The 27,926-nt window shown below is 36.4% G+C and overlaps 1 protein-coding gene across 1 annotated transcript in view; it reads right to left on the bottom strand.

Moving 5' to 3' along the window:
* igsf21a (immunoglobin superfamily, member 21a) overlaps positions 1–27,926 on the bottom strand; it is a 240,460-nt gene that overhangs the window by 145,011 nt on the left and 67,523 nt on the right. The window contains exon 2 of the mRNA XM_038280808.1: positions 5,464–5,576. Coding sequence (XP_038136736.1) covers positions 5,464–5,576 — 113 coding nt within the window. The remainder of the gene's footprint in view (positions 1–5,463; positions 5,577–27,926) is intronic.

Here is a 27,926-nt window from a genome sequence, read left to right as displayed (position 1 = left end):
TATTAATTAGAATGACACAAATTAAAACAAGCGTGTGATGCACTGCCTTTCTAAAGCTCTTCTTCCATAGAGCCATTACATTAGTATCCCACTATCAAAACATCCATCATTACTTTTTATAATGCTGTTATTCATAGAAGACAGCTTATTGGCATTACATATTTTTATGCTTAATCTGCTGTCTGCCAGTTCACCAACTCTCTAAAGCGGCCATGGGGCTTGTAGTGCAATATAGAGTATCAAAGAGGCTCTCATTTATTTGCTCTTAAAACATTGGCGACATTACCACATCCATTACTGTGGACTGCTCACATTCTCTCTCGTTTGCACTTCTTGTCTCCATCTGTAAACTTGAGTAAAACAAAACAAGAGCATTATAAGAGGATCTGTTTGTAAACTATTCTGATCATAGAGCTTGTGGGAAGCATAACAAATTAAGGGTCTGTAAGTGTTTAATGTTACTTTTTTGGATTATTATTCATATCATTATTTCTGTTTTCTTCATTGAATCTACATTTCGCTTGTTGCTGACTTACACTAACATGATGGTGCTTTTATGCACATTATATAATCCTCTTATATTAATAAAAGTATTTTTTTTACAGGTAATTTCATTCATTTTACACTGACAGAAATGATTAAAATAGTGCAAATGTGAAAAAAAATTATTTGAATGAACAAAAAATAAAAGTTTTCAATTTAATATTTTATGTTTTGCCAAAGATAACATTAACCTAATGGGAGCCATGAAATGCCTGGAAGCTTGAGACAGTAACATTTTTGTTTTATATTAATACAACAGTAAATTTCATCAATCAGATTGCATGGAGTAGACCCCTGTCGACCAACCAAACACTGACTTTCAACTATTTTAGCACTTTTATTTTGGCTGAACTTTTTAACTTTGCAGATCTTACAAAAGAAAGCCCACAAACTATTGTTATGATTGGACTCCAACATAACCAGTAAAGGGAAGTTACCAGAAAGGAAATCGCAAACCATAAGTTTGCACAGAGACATGTGAGTAAGCCAGAAAGATGTAAAAAAAATAAATATATAAATAAAAAAGATTTGGAAAAGGTTTTATTTTTAGATTTACAAATGTTTGGACTTTTTGTACTGCTGAGCTTAAGTTTTTAATTTTTTTTAAATGTTCCCCTCTGCATGCTCCTTTGAGACTACTGAATTCCTCAATGAAAACATTGCTGAAATAATAATAATAATAATAGCATCATTACATCTTGCAACAAGAACAACTGCATTAGCATGCAGCTGCTTATCTTTATATAACCTTGGCCCTATCATGCTTATATTCAAGCTGGAACATTTCCAGACTAAAATATTTAGTTAAAAAGAATAAATGTTTTTTCATATTTTCTTTTTTCATGATCCCACAGAGTAATTTTTTTTTTGTAAGTTTTGTGCTATATTTATTCTAGTATGAGTTATAAGGCTATAATGTAATCAATGCTGGTGATTACTTAAAGAGAAAAAACAAACTGCATCTCTGGATTATTTTGAAATCCAAGGTTTGGTTTGCATCACTACAGTCGTTTGTCTGATATAAGTATATTTCTGGTTTTAGAGAATATTTCTCAAAAAGAATATCACATCATAGTGAGGTGACAACAGGGTTGCCATCCAGTATGAGGGCTAAAGATAAATAAAGACTCTTTGACGTCAACTGCATAGGAACTATTGACCCAAGACTCCCTTCAGCAGCTCAATTAAAAAAAATCAATATCCTTAATATTCTAAAATAAGACAGCAGTGGAGTCGGTCAACTAAAGAACCTCATAAAAACGGGGAAATATCTGACCTAAAAGTTTAAAAGATGGGAAACTGTGTAGCCGTTGGCTAAAGAAAGCTAGAGAAAGTGTTATTTTTCTGCAGATCCTCTTTATAACAGAGTAAAGACATCAAAATAAATCCCTGGTTTCTTTATGAAAAGAAGTAGAAGAAAATAATTTTCACATCTGAAGTTTCGGATCTATCAAAACAAAGTTTTCGCAGGTTTAGTTTGAAAGCCTTTGCACAACAACGATCCTTTCAACTTTAGTACATCTTCTGACATGCTAACTAAAAGTTCTTTCCTCAAAGAGACACGTCACAAACCTGCATGCCAAATGAAGATGTTGAAATATTTAGCTTATTCAACCTATAATGTCATTTTTCGTATTTTAAACAGCAAGGATTCACCAGGTAAGATCACCTCATGGTCCATTTCAGTAGGAAATAAAATAAGGAGTCAACAGTGTTTAGTTAAATGAAGGGCAGAGATTAAAGAAACTTTGGCAGCCAAGTGTGGGTAATTGATTTATAATTCATCAGCAGTTGTGCTGAGCCGCAGACCCCAGAGACACGGGGCAAATCTTTCTTACAACCTCCTTACTTTCCTCTTGGGAAGACAGGCAGCTCAATTCTCAAAGTGGTTACTTAAAGCACAAATATTCATAGACACTGCAGCAGGTTGACAAGATTCAGGCAAAACGAAGCACTATGATGCAGATCCAGCTTGATTAAATGAATTTGTCACAGCAGGGAAAGTGATCTATGGTGTTAAGGGGAATGTGCAAAGCTCCATAAATCTCTATGTCCTACCTTGAAAGGTCAGCATTTGGAAAGATAAGTACAGATACAACACAAACATAGAAAAAATGAAAAGCGGGGAAAAGTCCAGACAAAATTCCTGGCTAAGCAATAACAATCTGCCCATTAGTGAACACATTCTTGTTTAGGTTGCAGGAGTGAAACTGTGGTAAATGTCACCAAAGTCAGGTGCTGTATAGCTGTTACCATCAAACCTTGTGTACATTTATTACTGAGTTAACTCAAGAAAAGTAAGCCTTACTGAATACACCAAAGAATTTCAATAATTGTACCTTATACAAGTTACACTATATTGCCAAAAGTATTTGCTCACCTGCCTTGACTCACATATGAGCTTAAGTGACATCCCGTTCCTAATCCATAGGGTTCAATATGACGTCGGTCCACCCTTTGCAGCTAGAACAGCTTCAACTCTTCTGGGAAGGCTGTCCACAAGGTTTAGGAGTGTGTTTATGGGAATTTTTGACCATTCTTCCAGAAGCGCATTTGTGAGGTTGCACACTGATGTTGGACGAGAAGGCCTGGCTCTCAGTCTCCGCTCTAATTCATCCCAAAGGTGTTCTATCGGGTTGAGGTCAGGACTCTGTGCAGGCCAGTCAAGTTCATCCACACCAGACTCTGTCATCCATGTCTTTATGGACCTTGCTTTGTGCACTGGTGCACAGTCATGTTGGAAGAGGAAGGGGCCAGCTCCAAACTGTTCCCACAAAGTTGGGAGCATGGAATTGTCCAAAATGTCTTGGGATGCTGAAGCATTCAGAGTTCCTTTCACTGGAACTAAGGGGCCAAGCCCAGCTCCTGAAAAACAACCCCACACCATAATCCCCCCTCCAACAAACTTTACACTTGGCACAATGCAGTCAGACAAGTACCGTTCTCCTGGCAACCGCCAAACCCAGACCCGTCCATCAGATTGCCAGATGGAGAAGCGCGATTCGTCACTCCAGAGAACGCGTCTCCACTGCTCTAGAGTCCAGTGGCGGCGTGCTTTACACCACCGCATCCGACGCTTTGCATTGCACTTGGTGATGTATGGCTTGGATGCAGCTGCTCGACCATGGAAACCCATTCCATGAAGCTCTCTGCGCACTGTTCTTGAGCTAATCTGAAGGCCACATGAAGTTTGGAGGTCTGTAGTGATTGACTCTGCAGAAAGTTGGCGACCTCTTCGCACTATGCGCGTCAGCATCCGCTGACCCCGCTCCGTCAGTTTACGTGGCCTACCACTTCGTGGCTGAGTTGCTGTCGTTCCCAAACACTTCCATTTTCTTATAATACAGCTGACAGTTGACTGTGGAATATTTAGGAGCGAGGAAATTTCACGACTGGATTTGTTGCACAGGTGGCATCCTATCACAGTTCCACGCTGGAATTCACTGAGCTCCTGAGAGCGACCCATTCTTTCACAAATGTTTGTAAAAACAGTCTGCATGCCTAGGTGCTTGAATTTATACACCTGTGGCCATGGAAGTGATTGGAACACCTGATTCCAATAATTTGGATGGGTGAGCAAATACTTTTGGCAATATAGTGTACATGGGGCCACTGGCTAATCATTGGAGGAACAGAAACATAAAAACAACAAATGTTAAAATTGACAAAATGTCGATTCATTCATTAGAAATGGCCAATTATAAACAGGTAATGTGGAATGGCATATGTAGGCTCCAATAGACTGCATCCCTGACATGTTTCACTACAATGGTGATGATATGCAATCACTATGGATTTTAATTTGTTGGATTTTGCCAGTTACGTTTCAAAGAACCCTTTGCCAATCATTACTTCATTTATTTTAGCACAGTTGTGTCTGTTACTTATTCAATTTGCTAGCTCAGGTATTTTAACATTTAGAAGTAAAAAGCAAGTTTGTGCCACTTGTCTGTTCAGAAGAGATATAACTATATCAAATTTTCATTTTACCCAACAACAACAACACCCCAACCCCCATTTGGTAAAACCCACAACCCTGCAATTAGAGCAGTAGAAATACAATACATCAAGATTGATAAGTAAAGTAATTTTTATCAGACCTCACTGATTATTTGCTTTTTTGGAGAAACTCATTGGTGAGTTGGTTGTCTAAAGCAACATAAGTGATTATAGAAAACAAGATTCTATATTTTATGAAAAATACACAGTGTAAATTACATTTTTGTGTCAACAATTAGAAACTACAACTACCCAAAGACAGGATTTAAATCTTTCACTGACATAAACTTAGACACATATCTGAATGACTTTGAATATGTTTTGACTAATTATTTGCAAAAACACACTGGGTTTACAAAGATGTAGCAGCAAAGACTACTTCTGCTTTCCTATGCAAGTGCTTCTCTCTCATGAAATGGAACAAATGTCCTTACTCTGAAGTGTAATGATTGGGAGACATTTAAGAAATATTTGTTTTGGCAGATCTTCAAAGCAAGCCAGTTTTTCTATTCTTGTGCACATAAAGTTCTGTATCCTCATTTAACACAAATTTAATTATTAGTGGCACTTACATAGTTGGGATTTAAATGACTGTTGAATCGACAGCTGTGAACAATTAGGGATTGATGGCGATGACCATCATATGGTGAAATCAAATTCCCAGCAGCAATGAGTCCCTTACAGCCGGCTCAAATAACTGCTGTCTATTAAAAACTGTAGCATGACAGTACAAGGGTGCTCACTAATACAACCATAATGTTGTGATGTGGCTTCTGGTATTGACTGATCACACATGGCTGCTTTTCTAATGCTACAATAAACATGCGAGATAGCTTTTGGTATTGACTGTATGGGTGGAAATAACAGATATGGATGTTGTAAAACCCATCTAGTGCTTAATGGATTTGAAAGCATACTCACCTTGTACCAAACAATTTCTCGCAGCCTTCCATCAGTTTTGAAGTTACACTTGAGTGTTACAGTCTCACCCACAACTACAGGAGGCAGGGGCTCTATGGTAACTGTCAAATATCCTGAAAGAAAAACACAGAAAATAACTGTTTAAAAAAATTGACATGCAAGAAAAACAACTTTACATGAACAAATATTTAAAAGTATATATAACAGTAAGGAAAAGAAATATGTAAAGACTGTACATTGAATTTTTAAGATGACCTCTAGCGTGCCTTAATTTTGTATGGGGGAAAAAAAACAAAAACATAAATGATCACTGAGCAAATATAATACATGCAATCAAAACCCACTCTCCCACATGGGTTTCAAATTGCTTAGTAGGTGCCACTTAAGAAACATTAACTCAGCAAGTAAAGCTTTTATTTATAGAGGCCATGCACAATTTTATCATCATTCTCATCTATGTAAAGAAATGCATTTAGATCTCTCAAAATGGTCACCTAATCCCTATAAAAGTTTCTTAAACTGAGAAATTTTATTTATTTAAAAAAGCATATATATTTCTTTTCACAAGCCATATCTGTATCTAAAATAAAATTATCTACAAATACTAAAAAGTGTTGCTAATGTACATGGAAATAATACAGAATATATATACATTGAATACAGGACAATCTTTAAAAATGTTTGTTACACTCATTTAAATCTTTTCTTAAAAGGTGCAATTGGTACAAAGTTTCAGACTCATCATGATGTGACCTATAAGGTGTAAGGAGGGCTCGGACGTAAACATTTTTTATAAATAAATATACACAATAAACCTAACTAAATGACGATTATTTTAATAATAGATTGAATATAAATGATCTGATTCATTGATTCATTTCTTGATTTCCTATCACTACTCAGTCTAGTGCATCAGTAAACACCTATGTCTCATACAACAGTCTACAGAACTGTGGATAACTGGCATTAAAAAAAACAACAAAAACAAACAAGCACATCAGCTAGGGACATGCAACTAAAATGTTTTGTCAGTGTGGTTAGGTTTATTTAGTTGGCATTTGGTTTACACTAAGTAACAACGTATGATTATTTGTACATCCATGTTTTATAGCCAATTAATCTTTGTCTGGTCATAATTTAAAGGCAAAAGTAGGACTACAGGATCCACAAATGCACCTAATAAAAAAAATAATAATAATAATAAAAAAGAAATCTTCATTGAAACAAACCAACCAGGATTTAAACACAGAATCATTTTCCTGCAAGACAACATTGTTAACAACTGTCTCACTTTTTAGCTCTCTGCCTTCTCAATAATTAAAAAAAAACAAACAGAAAAAAAAAAATCTAATCAAAATGTGATCCCCAACTCTTTATCAAAGGAAAAAACAGCTTACTCCTAGTTGGAAACTAGCAGATACAGTGTCTAAACCCTAAACATATACAGTTAATATAACAAAGGAAACAGAAGATAAGATCTTGCAAAGTGCAGCAGGGGAGTACAAACGCAATTAACTTGTGATAATAGGTAGACCCAAGAGAAAACAAACATGTCCTTAAAGTAGTGCTGCCTGAGCAAAAACCTGGGAAGTTGTGAGGAAAATGTTCTTTCTATCTAGTCATATCTGAGTGAGCCAGCATGTGGCCTTATTTCACTTCTAATAAAAAAAACAACCCTTTCGCTGCATGATAACAGTTTAATACATTTCTTACTAGAAAATAAGAATATTTCATCTAGCAAAACGGATATCTGTGGATCACAGCTAAAGTTATGACTCAGTATAGAAATAATATAAAATATATTGACTAGAATTTTTGCATACATTTTTCGGTTGGGTTAAAATTTGATTGTAAACACCGGAGACTCTAAAAACGATCAACAATTTCACTTTTACAAAACATTCTTTGACCTCTCCACCAAGGATAGGAGAAACATATCATAACAGAATGCTTTCATTAAAACAGACATGTAGCTGCCACTCAAAACAACTCTGCAATTTCCTGTGACTCATTCCTCTAAGGCATGAGGGGAAACCAACCACAGGACCAACATACCTCAGGACCCCAAACCACTCTGAAAGACTTTTTCTTCATCATGTCACTTTATGGAGAAAAAAAAAAGACGGTGTGCAGTTCTCAAGAGCTTTTAACTGGTGATTGTTTTGGGTGGAAATTCTAAACACAGTAATAATAATAATGATAATAAAAATAATTGAACTTTATTGATCTCCTATAGGAGAAATATACAACTGCATTTTACCCATCCCCTTGGGGAGCAGTGGGCTGCCAGTACCTCGAACGCACAAGTTGCTAAAGTACCTAATTTTTTCCCCAAATCCAGGTCCAGCTGTTTTTTTCATTCACATGCCCTTGGGATCATTCACCACCTCTTATAATTGAAGATAAGAAAAATAAAGTTTGACATTGTTGTTTAAAAAAAAACAGGTCGGGTCACTAATAACTGTTTGTGTCAGTAAACTCATGAGAAACAATTGTAAATCCACTTAGTCGTTAATAGGAAAAAAAGAAGGCTGAACCTCTATAAGTACGCAGTAACATTCACATTGATTTATTCTTCTACATAAAAAAAGAGCAAAACACTTTTATGATTTTTTAAGAAACCACCATTAATCTTGTGCTTGTGTCTTGTAATATATAAACCGCATTGTTTCTGCATCATAAAAATGACACTGGCGCTTAAATACTGCACCAAATTAACTGTTGTTCACTCCTCTCAATGCACCAGAAAACAACAAACCACCTCTGCTGACTGTTTCCTACAAAACCCTTTTGCTCCCTTTCTCCTTTTCTGTCTTGCTCCATGTAGTGACCTTTGACAAACATCCACTTTGAAAAGCACCAGTCTCAAACTACCCTTATTTCTGTACACACTTCGCTTTGTTTTCATATTTCAGGCATTAATTCTTTCATAGAAACATTAAGAAAGGTCCTCTAAACCTATTTTTAGAAGATAATTACATAACTTTGGTAGTCTAACACATAATTCCAATTAAGTAAATAAAAATAACACAACTGGGGAAAGCTACATTTTCTGTGTTCTTACCGACATCTTAAAGGCACAGTGGATGATTTTTTGTGAACTTTTGAAAGCCCGCCCTCTCCACTTAAACAAAAAATTGCAAATGCACAACCCAGTACCCGTTCCCAAGAGGGAACACCTATTTCAATCTGAAAAACTCACACAAAGAGAAAAGACAATTAGGAGAAATGTATTGATACAATTACTTGGTCCTGGGCGCTCAGACCTCGGCAGGAAACATAGCACTTAGTTTTGATAGATATGCATGAACAAGAGCAAAGAGTAGGGCTGTTCCCCCCCCAGGCCTGAATCTGGTGGTGGAGTGGAGATAGATGAACTTGGTCAGTCTGTAGACTGCTGGTTAGCGAGACGGTATGCTGAGCTTTATGGGGAGATCCAGTGAATTGCATGAGCTGATACTAGAGGTTGACTCAGGGACCTGGAAGTTGGAAGTCCAGTTGGAAAACACAGAGAACCTGTCCATGATGAGCAAGCATGAAGCGACAGTGGAGAGGAAAAACTCCCTTTTGGGAAGAAACCTCTGGCAGAACCAGGCTCAACATGGCGGTCTTCTGTTGGACCGGTTAAGATGAGACAAGGAACGCAGTAAGAGTCCAGGAGAAATGACATTCTGATTAAGGTTTAGCTGCAAAGGTAAAGGAGGGGCTGAAGGTGGGTTGAAACGGTCTCATCTAAATGAAGTCACAGCGCATCCGCCGCCTGCGCACAGGAGAAGACAGGTGCGTATCGGAGGCCTTTTAAGATGAGCTTTGGATGCTGATTGGCTTTTTTGGAGGAGTGGTTCAAAGCTGATTGGCTGTGTCCCAGGTGGAACAATGAGTTTCTTCAGTTGAATTTCTGCATAGGCTTCATTAGACGTGTGTGTGTCAGTCTCACCACCAGTAAGTGAAAATGGGAACAAGCACGTACAGTAGGACAACCTAACGTTAACATATAAACGGAATGATATACAGTTATTGAAGACCAACTAGTTTGATAATCCAACCGAAAAAAGAACGTCTTCAACTAAACCTTTACTATACGTCCATGCCACAAATCAGCACTTGCTTTGTGTCAAGGAGGTCCTTTTTCCACAGTCAAACTGAATGGATAAACTGCATATCATTAATAGAGCTTTAGGAAAATCCCCCCTACTGATTACAAACCCAAAAGTAGGAGAAGTCTGATTTAATGAATCCCTTTTTAAAAGCTATCTTGTGACATCATGGAACAGCATGCCTACAAAAAAAAAAGAAAAGCGATGCCAACTGCTCTTTTTGAACATTGGTACTCATCAGTACAGTACAAAACTGTGTTTATGCTTCAAGGGATGGACACCAGTGTTCAGTTTAGTGAGAAAGCATTCATTCCACTTTCCAGCTGGTGGTTTTCTTCTGTGGTTGGGGGCATTGTGAAAAATTCCTTGAGTATGTAGCACAGTGTAAAACACACAATTACAGATAAATGCTTCTGAGCTTGTAGTGAAGGAGGGGGATATTTTTTAAACAGTGAATTACACAGAGTATACACTTGTACCAGGGAAGTTCACATTTCAAGAATCTCAATAACAGACAGCAATAGTTATTATATGCACATATAGAAACATGAGGGCTAAATTCCCACGCATTCCATTTAGTACCATCCAAATGACGACATTAATTAGAGTAATTTATTTGCTTGGTTTCTCTTGAAAGTGCTCTGACAGACCAATAAGTCCTGTTATGTTGGACACTTCTCTTAAAATATTCTTTAAGTACAGCCAATAATTGTTTAGGTCAGAAGTAATTCATTTTGAGCATGAAACATGCTGGAAAGAGCAGTGAGAAATGTTTTATATAGGTAATAACTCATTTGAGCCAGGATAAATTTAAATCAACATCCAAGCCTTTCCCCAACTGAAGCCAAGGAAGCTTTTCAACTGTGATACATCAGATTTAGTTTAAATTACTAATGTTCTTCTGCTTACCATAAAATATAAAACATGGCAACTGGTGGTTTGTGACACAATAGAAACCCCATAATCTGACTGATTAAAATGAACAGCAAGTCAGCTTGTCTGACTTATACATTAAAAATAGATAATCTTTCTATGGATAAAGGTAGTGTAAGCCCCCTGGGATGATTTTGCATTTGAATGATTAAGAGTTCTAAAATAATACAGTCAACTATTTTTTTTATTATTTATAACCTAATTAAAAGTAACTCGGACAACAAAAAATATATCTTTATTGCTTTTAAATTAATTTGACATGCAGTTCCAATTCTGTGACAATTTCACGTGTGATTATTTTATTTGACTCAGCTGGGGTGCTTTTGGCTTTCCATGCCTGGTGTAGTGCTACTTACTTGGATTTTAGGCTTCCCTTTTTGGGACCTGTTTAGATTTTCCAAATGCAATAGGACAAAACGTCAGTAGCAGTGGATGTTCTACAGTTACTTTTTATCCAGGACCAATCACCTCCTGCCACATACCTGCTGTGCAGAGGCAACACTAAGGGCACAATGTATTAATATAAATGTGGAGTAAGTTATGTAACAGCAAAGCCATTACCTGTCAGTCTCCATACGTTACCTATCCGGCCAGTTTAAATTATTACTTTCATTTGTGTAGATATAAAACATGTCTCTGACAGACACCTACATGTTTGTTAGCTCTATTAGAGTAAAGGACACAGAAGTTCATCTGTAGAAAACAGTGTAGCAAGAGAGAAAATCAAAGTTAGACTATACTTGCAGTCTAAAAGTATGTTTCTCAGCTGACAGAAGCGGTACAGTTTCTTCATGCCAAAGTGACTGACCGTCTGTCTGAGTCAGAGCAGAGGGACACATTAAAGCTGCATAGCAAACCAAGCATTTTTTTTTTACTTTACTGGAGTGTAATGATGAACTCAAAGTCAGAGGTTATGTCAGTGAGAAAATAAACAGAGGACCTTTAGTGTGTTTGTATGATGTATTTTGTTTAGTTAGTTTTTTGCCTTACAAATATATCTATTTCGAAACAAATACTATGTTGCATAATATGAGGATCTAGTTCAAATTCTGTGACATAAATACCAATTTAATCCCACATCATCAATGTCAACTGCTGCTGTTACACCCATAAACTGTCTAATCTAAAAGCAAGGAAGGCAATAATCTATCAAAACATCCAAAACTGTACTTTTTCATTCTTTGTTGAGCTATCTTTCATCAAACCAAGTTGCAACCAACCTTGTCCAAAATTTATAAAATAAGACATCTGCTTTTTACGTTGGTTAATTAATTGACAAACATAATAGAGAGTCTGTATGGATTCAGAAAAAAACAAAAAAAACAAAAAGTGCCATTGCTCTAATAGACTCCATAGAAGAAATAACAAATAGATATTGGTATATGTCATGACCTGAAGAAAGGATTCCATTTAGCTTAGCTACGTTATTGCTAAGGCATCATGGCGAATGTGTTGAAAAAGGTTAAGAGTTAAAAGAGACACAGGCCAACTGTGGCTGCAATGTAGCTTGTCATTATCAATGAGCAATTGTGTGCATGAATGGATGACAAGATTTAGTGCAAAAGCGTTTACAACTAATAACTCAGAATGCATGAAAATTACACCGGTAAAATGTTTACCAATATAGACATCATTGGATAGCTCAGATTCTACAAAATTCAACCGGCAAGTTAATTTTATGCAACTGTTGTTCATTATGCAAAAAAATGTGTTAAAGATTATTTCAGACTGGGATCCCAGATGCAACTGTTGAAGCAATCCCCTTCTCTAGTACAACGATGGGGCACAGTTCTTTGCTTGGTGCTTTAATTTTACAGCAATTCTTCACAAGAAAGGACCAGCCATACTCCACAAAATGGGACAGATTTGTTTCATACTCCTAAAACTGTAAAAAGAAAATTATTTAATTTTGTTCCTGCAGTATTGTCGTGGGGGTTCTTGACTTTTATCTTAACAAACCACCTAGGAAAACCGTTTCTCAGGGTGTCAGAAATTAGTGTAGATTGTCTTTCCGGAGTGTGGTGTAAGATGAAACGGACAGGACTGTCTATTAGTTTGGCAGCAGAGTTTCTTGTTAAATATGAAAAGTAAAAGGCAAAACAAATATTTTTTTTAGTTCTAGACACTTTCTTCACTAACGGAATATGTTACAAGCATAAGAATGCATGTGATAACCGTAGGGGGGAAAATACTTCTAACAAGAGCAAGCCTCAGGCAGGACCTGATTTAGTGGGAATGGCCATCCAATAGTACAAGGACAAATTTCTGTTTTAGTAAAACTTAATAGCTTAATAGCATTGAGATAGACAAAGCTAAATGTCTAATCTCTTCTGTCGTAGGGTCTCTGCTGAAAAAAAAACGTGATGAAAAAAAAGGGATAAGATATTTGCAGAAATAGTTTCTGGAGCTCCTTTTTCATAGTAAAGAATAGAGTTAGACAAAGAAAGACAGGGCAAGAAGTGTCACCTTTAATGAGAGAACATTAAGTTATTGGCAACAGTTACATAGACAGTAGCACCCTGGAGAAAAGAGATTGAAGGTTGACAGAATGCAAGGCCAGCCTTAACTTCTATTAAAAAAAACAAAAGAAAAAGAGAAGATTAGGGCAGCAGTACCTGCAGATTATGTATTACAGGAGAGTAGTAGAAAGAAAATGCTCAAATATATTTGCTGTATTTGTGATTAAGAGATTTTGATTAAGTTGAAATGCGATAATAAAACATATCCAAACATGCAGGTAACATAGCAAAATACTGGTATTTAATCCAACATATTGAAGCATAAATGCTTTTTAGTCATGGTTCCCACAGACAAATAAACCATATATGTTACAATAACCTAAGCATAAGCCTTTCCCTGTGTGAATAAAAACATCTGCTCAGCTAGTATATTATTTTGCAGTCTAAGTATCAAAAAGCACAGCATGACTCTTGTAGAGCGAGTTGAACCAACCTTCTTTGTGTCACGGACAGCTTCTATTACAGGGAAGATGGGTTGAGGAAAATGTTTATGAAGGTGCTGCGTTCTTGATCTGTGCTAGTCAGCTTCCTCACAAAATCATTTCGGAATTATTTCTTTTTCTATAAAGCTTTGTAAGATCTCTTTTTTGCTGATTTTTTTTATCTATAAATTCTTAAAAACCACATATATTCATGGTGCTGAATTTCAAAACATCACTAAACATATATGCAAAGAAGTGTGAAGTGGTCTGAAAGTGTAGGGCATTTAATTGGCTCATATTAGCAAGTTTTGGAGGCAGACAAAGCCTTCAGTTTGTCGTAATCCATCAAAACTCTGTTGGAACAACATCTAATGAGGGCTGCAAGCTAATATTTTTGGCATTAATAACAGCAATTTGCCAAGATGCAGTGAGAAAACAAAACATGCACAATGATGGACGGACTCAGAAATGCACCTGTAATTAAAGACCTATCTTCGCTTAGATTTTAGTGCGTTTATAGCATGAGAAAACGTGGCTGTGTTTCTCAGCTCTCCTTCGCAGCAATGCCTCTCAACTATGTCTGCAAAGAAATCCAATTTTAGTGTCATGACAAAATTCTAGACTATCACTTTCAAAATCATAAGATAACTGTTGTGAATAAATGTTATATTCAATGCCCAGCCAGCCTGGAGGCCATATTATGTTGTGATACTTTAAGATGTTTGTTGCCCAACCCAGTAGGGGTGGTAAATATCTAATTTAATCAGATATTATTCAGGCTGTCATATAATGTCTATGAACACACACCCTATTAGCTGTGTGTTAGAACAATAAATGAAAAGGTGATTTGAGCTCAAATTATGGTCAAACAGATAATTCTGCAAATACATATGGAAAATATATAAATTAGGGGTGGAACGGCTCACAAAATCCACGGTTCGGTTCACGGTTTTGTGGTCCCGGTTTTCGGATCGGTTCAGTATATGTTGATTGTTAGGAAAATCTCTAAGATGACATATTGGTTGTGTTGCTTTTAGCATAAACAACACGTGTTGCACAATGCTTGCACATTGTAGCACTTTTATCCACAACCTTCTTTCCGCAGTCATCGTAGGTCACTCTAAATGCAAAGTGGTCCCATACAGCAGACCTATAAAGTGCTGCTGGCGCGTCTTCCAACTCCTTTTCTTTCCCACTCGCCATACCCACACAATTCTCTACAACAACTGATTTTTTTCTGCTACACCCGGCTACGCTGCTTCGCTTCTTCTTCTTGTTTACTACTGGTGGTTGGCTTTGGTCGCAGTATCGCCACCTTCTGCTCTGGAGTGTACACGCTTCGCCTATGAGAAAAAGGAGCAGCGCATGAACCGAATGCAACACACATGAATCAAACCGAGACAGTCGAACTGAACGTTTCGGACGGTTTTCATAAACCGTTGCATCCCTAATCTAAATGGTTCTTTGTTCCATGCGGCCAACACCAAGGGAACAGTTTCCTCAGGATACATTCCCCTCGAGTACGGCTTTGTACGTTTTGAAACTCAGAGAAATGTGTTGCAAAAAGTCTGTTTTGCAGCAGTTTGGTTCTGAAAAGTCAACCATCATGACTTATCCTTGGTCATTCTTGGGATCTGCATGGCACCATGGTGTTGTCCTCTTCCAATGTGAACCCCCCGGGCAGCTTCACGAAAAGAGAGAGACATCCCCTATGATATGGTTTTTTACTGTTCTTAGCTCCATGGGGGGCCATGGCACACCTCTGTTGGAGGGGTCCTGTGGAGGTAGTTGGCTGATAGGGGGTTGCAGAACAGAGAAGAGAGGTCTCACAGCTGTTTTATGCGCAAAACTGCATCCTCTTCTCCAGTGATCATGTTAAGATGAAACATGGACATTGGTTCTCAATGTCCAAAATTATTATTATGCTTTATGGCACAACATATTCTAGAAGGACTGTTTTCTTCAAAATGTGAAAAAGGACACAGACAAACTCTCACTGTGTTTATTACATAATGGAAAACTACTTTTAAAGGAGACCTACTCTGTCATACTTCTAGTTAAACAACTAAAAACAGGTCTATGGGCTATGCAGCAATTGTTCATTTTATTTTTATCACCAAAATCAATCTCATATAACAAAATTTTAACTCCTTATTTCTGATATTTTGAACTCCTTCTGTAATAAGGTCTTTCATGGCTTTGTCACTAGTACGCAAATAAGATGCAGCTGGCCGCATCCCCCCAATACATGATCTATATTTGCACTTTACTAACAGGAAAATAGCTGCAGACAGAAGCAAAATGGTAGAGTTATTCTTCTTTAACATTGAGTCTGTCAGAAACAGCGGAAGTGAGCCTCCTAGAAAACCAGGAAGGATGCAACAATGGTTTCTAAATGGTAAGTAAGCAGCCAATTGTTAAATTAGCTTGTACAAAAATAAAAACCATAATTAAGCCAAACAGGGATAATATATATATATATATATATATATATATATATATATATATATATATATATATATATATATATATATATATATATATATATATATATATATATATATAGAAGTAAAAAAAAGTATTTACATCTCCATCATTTGCAAACTTGCAATGAACAGAGGGGATAAAAATCTGCCCCAGTCAGTCTGAGTCAAGTCTTTTGGCAGGCAACAAAATGTTGTCTTTTTTGGAAGTCATTGTATATTGCAGGTCCAGTTGATGTAACAGGTATTTGACATCGCTCATTTTCCAGAAAGCAACAAAAAAAATTAATCCATTGCCAAAAAAACAGGTTGGATATTTACATTTAGACTGTTTCTAAAAGCAGAGGAGACCCAAATGGAAGTGCAAAAAAATTCTAATTTTAGCATCATATATCCCCTTTCATTCCATAATTTTGTATTTGATTATAAGACAAAGTCTTTACCTCTGAAGTCATGCTGAAAAACTGGGAGGCCATAAGCAATGCCATACATCTTTAAGCTTTGAATAAAGCTCTGACATTGGCAACTTCCCAATTGATAAAAATATGGATGAGTCTGCTCAACTGGTTCTTCATAAAAAATGTAAAAAGACAGACGCGCGGGTCGCGCAGTGGTTAGTGCACATAAGCAATGTACGGAGGATTTAGTCCTTGATGCGGCTGACCCGGGTTCGAATTCGAACTGTGGTCCTTTGACACATGTATCTCCCTTCTCTCATACCCCCTTTCCTGTCAGCCTACTGTCAGAAAAAGCGACTAGTGCTGTAAAAAAAAGAAAAAAGACAAAGGCTAACAAAAAAATACATAATCTAAGTAGAGAATATTATCTCTCTTATTTAACAGTGAAAATGGTTCAACCTATGTTAGTTTATAGACCAATCTCTCTAAATTACTTGAATGAATGGAGTTAGTAAAGTACTTTTAGATGACGGAATGTAGATTGTAGCTATATCAATAAAAATAATACATTTTTCAAATTCGATTCAGAGCAAGTTTAGCAAACAAGGTATTCAGTTTGTTAAAACTGTCTAGGGCTGTTTCATAATATATTTTACTCTTTATTGTTTTGGAGACGCTTTAGTTCAGAAACCTGGAGAGGCTGTTTAGAATCAACTGAGAGGAAGGATCAGAAATGGAAAAAACCTCAATAGGAAGAAGATAGAGAATCAGCTGCAGTAGGAAAAAAAAACATCAGAAGGGTTTTGGAAGAGCCTGAAAATGATTTCAGGCCCAAAACAAACTCTCAGGCCCTAGGCGATATAAGGTGGGTAAATGATTTGAACCAGTTCTTCAAAAGGTTTGATTGGAAACCCTCCCCCACTGCAGCCCAATCATCCCAGCCGGAGCCCGATTTATCTTCAACCCCTGCCTGCTTTTCATCCTACAACTTCACACCTCTCAGCTCTATGGTGCCCCCCCACTTCCTCTGCAACAGAAGACTTCTTCTCATCGTTTACACCTCCAAACACATAGCCCCCCTCCCCTCCCAACATGCTGTTGATCTCAATACTCCAGCTGGGGACAAGCAGTAAAAGATCATAGTGCAAAAAGCTGTAGGCATGGATGGCATCAGGTCCAGGCTCCCGAAGTGCTACAGTGACTAAATGTGTTCCATTATAGTGTTCATGAGGACCTGAAGCTGTGAAAGGTAAAACAGCTTTGAAACACCTCCTGTGAGGGGCTCAGATCGCATATCCATAAGAGAAGGTGAGTTCTGTTACAGGGTGCTCCAATTTTTGTTCACAACACACTCAAATGGTTGTTCTTATTTATGCAATTACCTGGAAAATTCTCTTGAAAATTGTCTCTCTTTGCCACAGTTTTTAAAGTTTCAAATTATCTTTATCAAGTATGCATATTCTGTTAAAAGTGAGTCTGCTACATTCTTCCCATAATGACATCCAGAAATGAGTGGATGGGGTTGCTAGATCAGTGTTATTCAGTTGATATCCAGCCCAGCTAATTAGTCAATATCAGAGTAAATATCTAATCTGGGAAATTGATTGGTGCATCTCTAATGGTCGGACAGACAGATGGATGGCAGTCACAGGGAGACACAGACCTCCCTTTTTTCACCCACCTTCTCCAGCTCCACTGGGGTAAGCCTGAGGAGCCAGCACTGTCCCTCACCACCAAACAATGTTGAAGAGGCATGTCAATTAAATTCATATTATTTATATAGTGCCAAATCACAACACATGTCATCTAAAGGCATTATACAGAGACAATTTAACCAGGTCATACAGTAAAACTGATTCAAAGTTTTCTATCTAAAGAAAACCAGTTGATTGCATTTATTAAAATGCAATCCCTCACACCAAGCATGCTAGTGTTAACCAAAACAGTCCAACAACATCCAGGAACCTGATGTACTCATGGCAGAGCTCACCCATCCCCTCAAGCATTGATACAGTGGAGCTTTTTGACTTGCTCAGTGACCTCGACCTGGGTGATGAACAAGTCCCACCCCGACCACCCAAACTCTACTTCCACCAGGAAAGCTGGGACATTGGGTTTTGAATAGAATAGAAAATCCCTTTATTGTCCTTTCTAGTATTTCTGTTAGCCAAACACTGCAGGTCAGAGTTTTTGCCTCCATAACTGGCCAGGCACAGTACGCTTTGTCTCACTGTACCTGTTTGTTGCCTTAGGGCCCCACAAGACAACCAGGCTTGACAGGACTCTTCATTTAGCTCGTCCTCATCCCTTACTGCCAATACCCACCACAAGGCTTTGGGTTACCGCCAAGACAGGCACCACAGACTTAAGGCCAAAGCCACAGATGGCTGCATCAACAATAGAGGCAGAAAACATGTTCCATTCAGACTCTATGTCCTCAGCCTCTTCTACAATCCAAGCAAAGCTCTCCTGGAAGTAGGAGTTGAAATATGTCCCTCACTGATCAGCCTGTCAAACATTCCCAGCAGACCCTGACTACTCACTTGGGCCTGCAGAGTCCGACTTCCCCTTCTTCCAGCGTGTTCATCTCACCATCAGTTGTGTATTGGTGATTAGTCTACCCCTCTCTTTAACCGATAGTCTACCCCTCTCTTTAACCGATTGTCTAAAACATACAACCAAAGGTCAGAAGATAGAAAAACTATACTATTATACTAAAAACACTAATCTATGGTCGTGGAGAACAAAAAAAGAATGTGTGTTACTGTGTGCACACATCCCATAATGAGCCACACCAGCCCACCTCCCTCATCTCACCTCTACAAAGATTTATCAGTTTGCAAGAGTTGCACAATAAATCTCAATCCTAAAGTCTTTTTTTGTTTGTTTTTTTTTCATTCCTATTAAGTAATCTCTCCATCATTGTATAATGTTCTACAAGTTTAAGATCAGGATTCCAAAAAAAAAAAAAAAAAAGATGATATGTCGATTTATATGATTACTTTATATGATTCACTTTGTAAAAATATCACAAACATTTTACTGAATGAGAAGACATTCTACCTTTTCTGAAATCCCTGTCCTGTTATTTTTTTTAAGAGAGCAGCACTGCAAGTTGGTTTTCCCCTTTTCTTTTCCTGCACCAAAATTATTCAGCAGAGAGTATTTTTCCACACATTCTGCTTAATGCTAACAGCCTTGGTCTATGAGAATGTGAAACCTCTTTTTTTCCTAATAGTAATTTGAATTAATCAAAATTAAATTGGGCAAGCTTCCCCCTTAATGCATGCATTATGGCTAATTTAAACATTGGCAAACTGCGTCCGTGCAGGGGAAGTACTTTTTCCTGGGGAAGCAATACCAGAACAGTTATACCTTTATAACTCAAGTTTTATATATTTTTATATAACCCCTGTGAGGAACCATGTAAATATACCACAGATTATATAGATTTTTTTATTATTTTGTTGGAATGATCTTTATTCCCAAAATGAGTTAATTTACATTGTTTGTGTTTCGGACAAGGGAAGTCTGGGAGTTTCTATGGAGACTGCTGTCCCCGCAACCATTTCAAGCAGAAGACAAGGAGTAAACAAATAGGGTTCTTTGATTTCTTTCAAGCTGTGTGCTGGCTTGTAAGAAAAATCTAGTATCAAACCCCTTCCATAAAAGAAGAGCCCATGTAACCCGGCCCTTAAAGCCCCCTGAATGGGACAGCCCACTGGGACAGAGATGCGTGATGGTGCGTTCACACCAAACACGCTTTGTGCATTAGGGGCATCTGGTTTAAATGAAAAGTCTATGGTGGACACCCATCAAGTGGTTCTGGGGATTCCTCGCACTATCACCTGCTTTTATATGAAGGTCACCAACTCACAACAAAGGATTATAATCTTGATGAATTGAATGCATGGATCACATTTTAAGGTGTACTTTGCTGCTTAAAAATATCTAAGAACTACTTTTTTACAAACTTATCAAATTAAATAAAGCCAACCCACTCTCTCTATTCCATCTGCCATTTTACACAAGACATTAGCAAAGTAAAAGAACATTAAAAGTGCTACAGAGGAATCTGTACACACTTTGCTCAATGTTTGTCAAGAGCGCAAAAAAACATGCTGTTGCCGCACATCTGGGCTCGAGCACAAGGGTGCAAGATCAGGCTTTCGCTAATCAAAACACGTAACGTGGAATAGGGGCTCAAAGAAAAGGTGCCAGATACAGATGGATCTTTATAATACAAAATAAATTAGAAATCCAGAATGCTCAAAAATAAAGAAAAACACTAAAAGATTTAAGACATTTACTTCATAGTGATAGAAGGATATTTGACTGATAACAGCTGATCAATTAGTAAGTTTCCTGATCAGCTTATTTTGTAATACCAGTAGTGGCGTTCTTTTCAATCTTTACCCCAAAAAACGAATCTTATCAAGCAAATATCAGGTTATACTGTAAATATAAATGTTTTCGATTAACCCATTAATATAATTTTAAACTGATTGACTCTTTTTTTATGAGATTATGCTACTATAAGAATTGTGATCTCAGTTTGCTGCGGACTGCATGTTGTCAGCTAATAATCCAGTCATCAAAAAAATCAACCATTTCCTTCTGGAAGAAAACTTTTAGTTGAGTTACTTATGTAGGTCTTGGTTTTAGAAGAATGGTTTTCTGTTTTCTCAGCAGAGTTTGGAAGAATTGTGCAAACACCACCAAGGCATGTTCAAGCTGTTCTGGTATCATACCAAACAAAGGCAATGTGCTGTACAATGTTGTTTTAGGTTTGTCATCCAATCTGTCTCTTTCCAACTTGATTTTATGTTAAACTACATTAAACTTGAAAAGATCAAACATAGGTCTATTGTACATAAATTGCAAATAAAATATATACCTAAAGTGGAAAAAAAATATATATATATATAGGCTATATATATATATATATATATATATATATATATATATATATATATATATATATATATATATATATATATATATATATATATATATATATATATATATATATATATATATATATATATATATATATATATATATATATATATCACTATACATCTTCCACTTAAATTTTATTAAGATCACCAAAAATGTTTAAATTTGCTAAACAAAAATAATGAAGTACAATTTTTGGGATTTTTAAAATGTATTCAAATTCAGAAGACTCCATCATATCTGTCATATTCTGAACTACAGTTATGATTGCCACTCAAGAATGTTATTAATTTGTTTTCTTTCAGTCACTTTGTAACTATTTACGAGGTATGATTTAGATCAGGCATTTCCAAAGACGTGGTCAGACCCCCCCTAAGGTTCGTTAGACACCAAGGGCTTGATCTTCAAAGGTTCCAATTAAAGGGCACTAAATGCATGTATATATATTTTTTTGTGTGTCCAAGAAGTGTGTATGTTACAGGTGACCTACAATAATTGCTGCACAAATGTTAAGAGCTGCAAACCGTACGGTTCCACCCATTGAAATTAGCAGATTAAGTGTTTAATAGGAAGTTCGAGATTGTCCGTAAAAGAATTCAATTTAATCATGATTCAAAATAACTATAATAAAATTATTAAATGGCACCTGGTAGCATATCTTAATGTGCAACAAACAAAAGTAAAAGAAAATGAAACATAACTCTGCTTTATGCAAGATTATCTTTTATTGAACTGAGGTATTTCAAAAAAATCCCTGTTCTAGAGAGATGCTCGTATGTATTTGCATGCAAAAACATTTAAGTTCAGTTATTTCTGTCTTTTTTATTTAGATGTATACAGATTTTCCGCTGTCCAAATGCATTATTTTGTGCACACTTGCATATATATTTTTTCTTCAGTAATGTCTTTGACTACTGATATTTTTGACGTTCCAAAATATGTTGTCATGCACATAGAATATCTCTCCATCCTTTGTGGCAACAATGACCATGGATATTTATGCATGTCAGTTTGCCCATAACTTTAAGAAATACTAAAAATGATTGTTTGGTCTTTAGAATATCATCTGCTTGTAGAGAAAGGTTCATACACAAAATAAAGCTCTGCACATGCTTTCTGCTGAATTTTCAAACCTCAAAAACTTTGTCAAATCCCATTTCTTTGAAGATTTGCTCTGCACCTAACACACATTTGTACATGACTTATGACAAAAAAAACCTTCTGAATATCAGGCTTCAAGTGGGGGGTCTTGAGATTATTTTCAAATCACTGTGATGTGTGAGGTGTTTGCCATACCAAAAGGGTTAAAAATAAATATATCAATGAAATAGATAGTTGACACATAGTTGACTCTTCCAAAGTCAACTATGTGTATATAAATGATTAAATATTGCCTTTGGCACTAAGAAGTATTAATTTATTATGACATTGTCTCTCTCCAAACTGGAAGAGTGACACTTTCACTGCCATGCCACCTCTTCCTGTATAAGTAAAGCTAATTTCATGACGTTGCCAGGGGTTCCAAGTTCTCCAATTGCCAGCCTCTGGTAGTGTTATTTTGGCTTTCACAAGCTTGAATGTTAAGGAACCACTGCTTTAGATCACTAGTTTTGTCCAAGGATTAACTTCATGGTTGATGTCTCAAGATGTTGCCTTGTTATTTCCATAAATGTTCTTTCCTCAGGATGCTATCTACTTAGAGAAGTACACCAGTCCTTCTTACATCAAACCCCCTCACAGCATAATCCTGTCACCCCTGTTCTCCCCACTTGCTGCAGGAGGTTTTCTTCTCAAGCTTAGAAGCTTCCTCCCTTTATAAGCCAAATGTTGTCACTATGAACAAACCCTTTCATTTTTGTCTCAGGGCACAATTTCAAATATAAACTGTTATCTGACTTTGAGTAAAGTTGAGTAATGGTTTCTTCTTCTGCTAAGAATCCTTTCAGCGCGATTTTAACCCAGGACTTATTTCATATGTATAATGGAACTCCATCCCTGCAACATATTTTTACTCTTTCCTGCAACATTTGATCAAAGGATCTTTCAATACTGATCATATGTGTGTTTAAATGGTTACAAAGATGGACCTGACACCCTCAGGCTTCTTCAAATTGAATCCAGAATAAACTAGACATGTAACGATCCAGACTTTGTTTTCTGATATCTGGCATGATGTTGTTTGGTTTTCCCCTGGTGTTATCCAAGGACGAGGGATGCTGTGTATCACAGCCTTGAAAAGCCTTAATATAATCATCTTTGCATTTTAATGGAGAAAAATGTGCTTTTAAGTGTGTAATGCAGTAAATAAATATATGGTTTCTATTAAATGTATGCTAGATGTAATAGGCTAGCTCATACCTTCTTTGACAGGAAATGCAGGCAAGGGGAAAAAAATAATCAACACTGTTAACACATCTCATGATGTCATTTATAAATATAAGCAGTCCTCAGGAAGAGTAACATGGTGGGACCATCTAGTGACCTGCTGATGATTTATTCAGGTCTAGACCACGATCTGTGGCTGTAGAGAATGTCCTTCTTTGTAAGCAGAAAGATGGAAGCTGGAAGCCGGTGTGTTTTTCAATCAGAGTGATTTACTGTTTAATGACATGCTTCAGCTTCAAGAGTGTCAGCAGCCATCCTTTGTAATCCACCGCCCTCCCACATGCCAGTGCTGCTGTGGTGGATAGCAATCACAAGGAACCTTATCAGTGGGTCCTCATTTTGAAGGGCCTTAGGCATCTGGAATTATAATGTCAATGGTGAAGCGAGTTGGACCCAGAAAGGGAATGCAGCCAATCCACCCACATAGCTTAGTCAGATGGTGCTATATGTTTCATTTTTCGCTGGCCAACAAGGAAGCAAAGGATATTCAGTTCTTTAAAATATCCTTTTCTTTTCTTTTTTATAATTCCTTAAATTAGCACGTACAAGTACCAATGCTACAGAAAACACAGTCAGTTTGTAGCACAGTATGTATTGCTGAAAAGGTTTTGTGGTACTCGGGTCCATTTAGCTAATTTAACAAATAAACAGTGAAAAGAAAGCAATTTCTTTCTACAGCAAAACAAAAAAGCAAAAAAGAAAACATAAACAAAAAAAAATAAAAAAACATAAAATAGATCTACTGGGAAACTGCAGTTATTAGCCTGAGGTGCAATCACATAAGGCTTGCATGATAAAGAAAGAAGACCATTGCTGAAGCCTGCAAGTGGTCCCAGGAGAGTATTACAGGCACCAAGTTTTATATGGCAATGACATCTGGAAAAATGATACAAGCAGGGAGGTCTGGTTCATATTATCCAACTGGGAGCTTGAATGTGCAGGAAAATGTGTCATTAAGCTTGTGTGTTTGAGGTGGGCATTCTGAGAGCTCTAAAAGTTAACCCTGAAAACCTTCCAGGGTTTTAAAGATTCTTATAAAAAAAGGTTGAATCAATGATATAATTAATTTTCTACCTCCTTTGACCTAGGAGGGATGAAGTGTAAAAAAAACTGAACAATAACAACACTGAAGCTGTGAAGCAAGTTTAAAAAGATGCAACACTTAAATTGAAATTCACCTGACTAAGGTCAGCTTTTACAACAAAATATATATAAAAGCAATTTCTTTAAATACAATTCCCGCTTTTGACATTTGAATGGAACAGAATTACTGAATAAAGGAGAATAATATAAATTTGCTTCATTCCAGTTAGTTTAAATACAATTTTTATCTGTCCTCAAGGATATTCATATCAATTAAATTGCAACTGTGTAGATTATATACTGGCATTATTCTTAACTGCAAAAGTTAAATATGGATGAATAAACCAATATTTGCTGAGGCATTTCCATATCAATCTTTTTCTTCTTTCTATTTTTAATGGCTCCAATGACATTATCATGAATCTTAAAATAATGTGAAGATACTCAGTGCGGTGGCGGAAATGTGTGAAGACAAGATAAGAAGTTTTCCACTTATTTTTAGGCCATTTCTGTCCTCAGGCAAAGTATTTGCCTTGGTTACAGAAAATAAAACACTCATCACGCAAAATGACATCATTAGTCAGAGTCTGTAAACCCAGAGTGGTGTACCATAACACAGAACATTGTTTTAAGGAACAATACTAGTGTTAACAATGTTTAGCCTCTTGCATTATATGAAGGGCTAAATATTGTTTTCTTACATTATGCTAAGTATGAAAAATAGTGCCTCATTGTATTTTAAGTATTTATTTTGGCAGCTGTATTAAATAATGGCTGAATAAAAATATGTGTTATTTAACCTATTTATAAAATATTACAAATAAATAAAATAAAAAGTGGAATAAAATATGTAAAACATTTAAATTTTCCAGAGTACAAATATGTAAAATTATCAGGATATATCGCTCGGATGTGCCATTTAAATGAAGAGGATGCTAACTAATATAGTTCTCTGTTTTTGTGTAATCCAACGAACAGGTGAGAGAGACTTGGTGGCATTAGCAGTGCTTTTGAACAGGTTATTCTGATTGCTCTCAGAGGAATGTGAAAAATAGATTCCATTCAGTACATTAAATCACAAAAGCCTTTGCTATCTACTATGCTTGTTTCATGCATGTCTACTTCTATCATGTTACTTTTTTGTGTAATACCCTCTACTTTTCTCTCATCACACTCTACAGCACTAAATCAAACTATTAAAATAGTGCTGTATATAGCTCCAGACAAAAATAAAACCAGGAATAATAAGGTGAGGTATCAAAACACTTAACAGAAACAATAAACCTAATTTGGAACAAACAAGGTCACAAACTAACTCTTACTTGTAGAAAAATCCAAATAATATTTGTTGGATTTTAAGTCAAGCTTTAGAGATAGGCAGTGAAGGAGCCTTTCCTATGTGCAGGGGCAGCTATTTCATAATTAAAGTGCAACAACAATAAAGGCCCTGCCATCCCTTGGCTTTCTTCTAAACCAAAGTGCCTGCAGGAGCTGCTAGTCAGCTGACCTGAGGGGCCAAGGGGTGAGTAAGGATGATAAAGCTCAGATAGGTTAGGTGTGATTAGGACATTTTAACGCTAAAAAATAAATAAATAAATAAAAATTTTGAAATCAAAAATGCACAGCAAGCCTATGGATTGAGGCCAGGATAGTGGTTATAAGTTTTTTTATACCTCTTAAAAGAGTTACAGCAGTATTCTGAACCAACTGCAAACGAGAGAGACAAATAGAGCACAGAATAATTCACTCCAACATACATTCTATGACAGTAATCCAGATGAGATTAAATAAAAGCATGAATCACTGTTTCAGACATTTGTCTCAACAAATTTTTGCCAGGTGACTTATGTAATAAAAAACATGACTTAACAACAGCTCTAATCCCACTTTCAGATTTAAAACCACATTCTCACCGTTTGGGCACATCACAGAAGTTAACACTGTTCTGTCATCAGGCACGGCTAGATGGGCATTACTCAGGTCACAACTGAAGTTTAGCAAGTATTTATATAAAAAAAAAACAGCACTGCTTCAAGTGAACTTTTGCCATGAAACAGCTTAAATACTCCTGGACTCTTGATTGATTCATTTTGTTTTGCTTTACAGTAGCATGGCACCCTCTTCTCTGGCATTACTACTCTTGTCAATAACACTGAGAATGATTGTCAATAACTTGAGAATGAATAGCTGTGTGCTCTGGTGAACAGTTGTGACATTACAACACTATTTTAAAATTATATTACATGATCAATTAATAGTTTGGAACATATTTTAGTCTTAAAATAATGAATCATCCATTAATCATGCGTTGGTTACTTCTTTACATCACTATTTCTGACAAAATATTATCATTACCAAAGATGCATAATTTTGCTTTCCTTGCACATTGAAGTTTCTACATTTAAAAAAAAAGTTACATGTACATCTTTAAAAAATAAGCAGATGTTTACTCCAACAGTTTTGAGCTGTTCTAGTGCTAAAACGGTGGGCCTTCTATGTGTAACTAGCAGAATTAAACAAAAGGAAAGTCTACTTTAATTACGGTAGCAAACATATAGAAGCATGTAAATTAATTGAAATTAAAGGAATGTTCTAAGTATGAATACATACAAGGTTACCTGTGGGTGATTGTTATGTGCTTTGGGCACATAATTATTTTGTGAATTCTTATTTCTAGATGTTTTAATATTGACTTTAGTTTAATGATTTTTTGTTTAGTATGTTTTGGAGTTTGAGTACTTTTTTGGTAAATATTTTGGCCTGGTTAATTAGTGGCTGTTGGAAATCCTATAAATAGGCTGGGTTTTGATCTGGGAGGACTATCCTTATGTCCGGTACTAGTAGGGGCTTTGACAGCCCTGTATAGGATTGGAACCCCTGCTGTACCATTTTATCTTTGATCGGCTCACCAGGTCCAATTTTCTGTTGTTAGTTACTTCTGGGGGGGGGTTTGTTTTCCTCTTGTTTTATTTTTTTTTTAGACACAGAAGCTAAGGATATTTAATTCTGTTGTTTTTTTTTTCCTTTTTTCTCTACAGAACATCCCCACAGCTGACTTAAGAAGAGAGAGTTTCGAGAGAGAGTTTAATAATAAATTATTTTGTACCCTCAGTTTTGTCTGTGTCCTCAAATATGTTTTGCCTTTTTGGATGTAACATTGATGCATGCTTTATATTTATCTCAG

The sequence above is a fragment of the Cyprinodon tularosa genome, unplaced genomic scaffold (genome assembly GCF_016077235.1).
Source record: "Cyprinodon tularosa strain WSP-4 unplaced genomic scaffold, ASM1607723v1 ctg165, whole genome shotgun sequence".
Classification (NCBI taxonomy): Eukaryota; Metazoa; Chordata; class Actinopteri; order Cyprinodontiformes; family Cyprinodontidae; genus Cyprinodon; species Cyprinodon tularosa.
The sequence above is the reverse complement of the archived record's forward strand: the minus strand, read 5'-3'. Positions and strand labels throughout refer to the sequence as shown.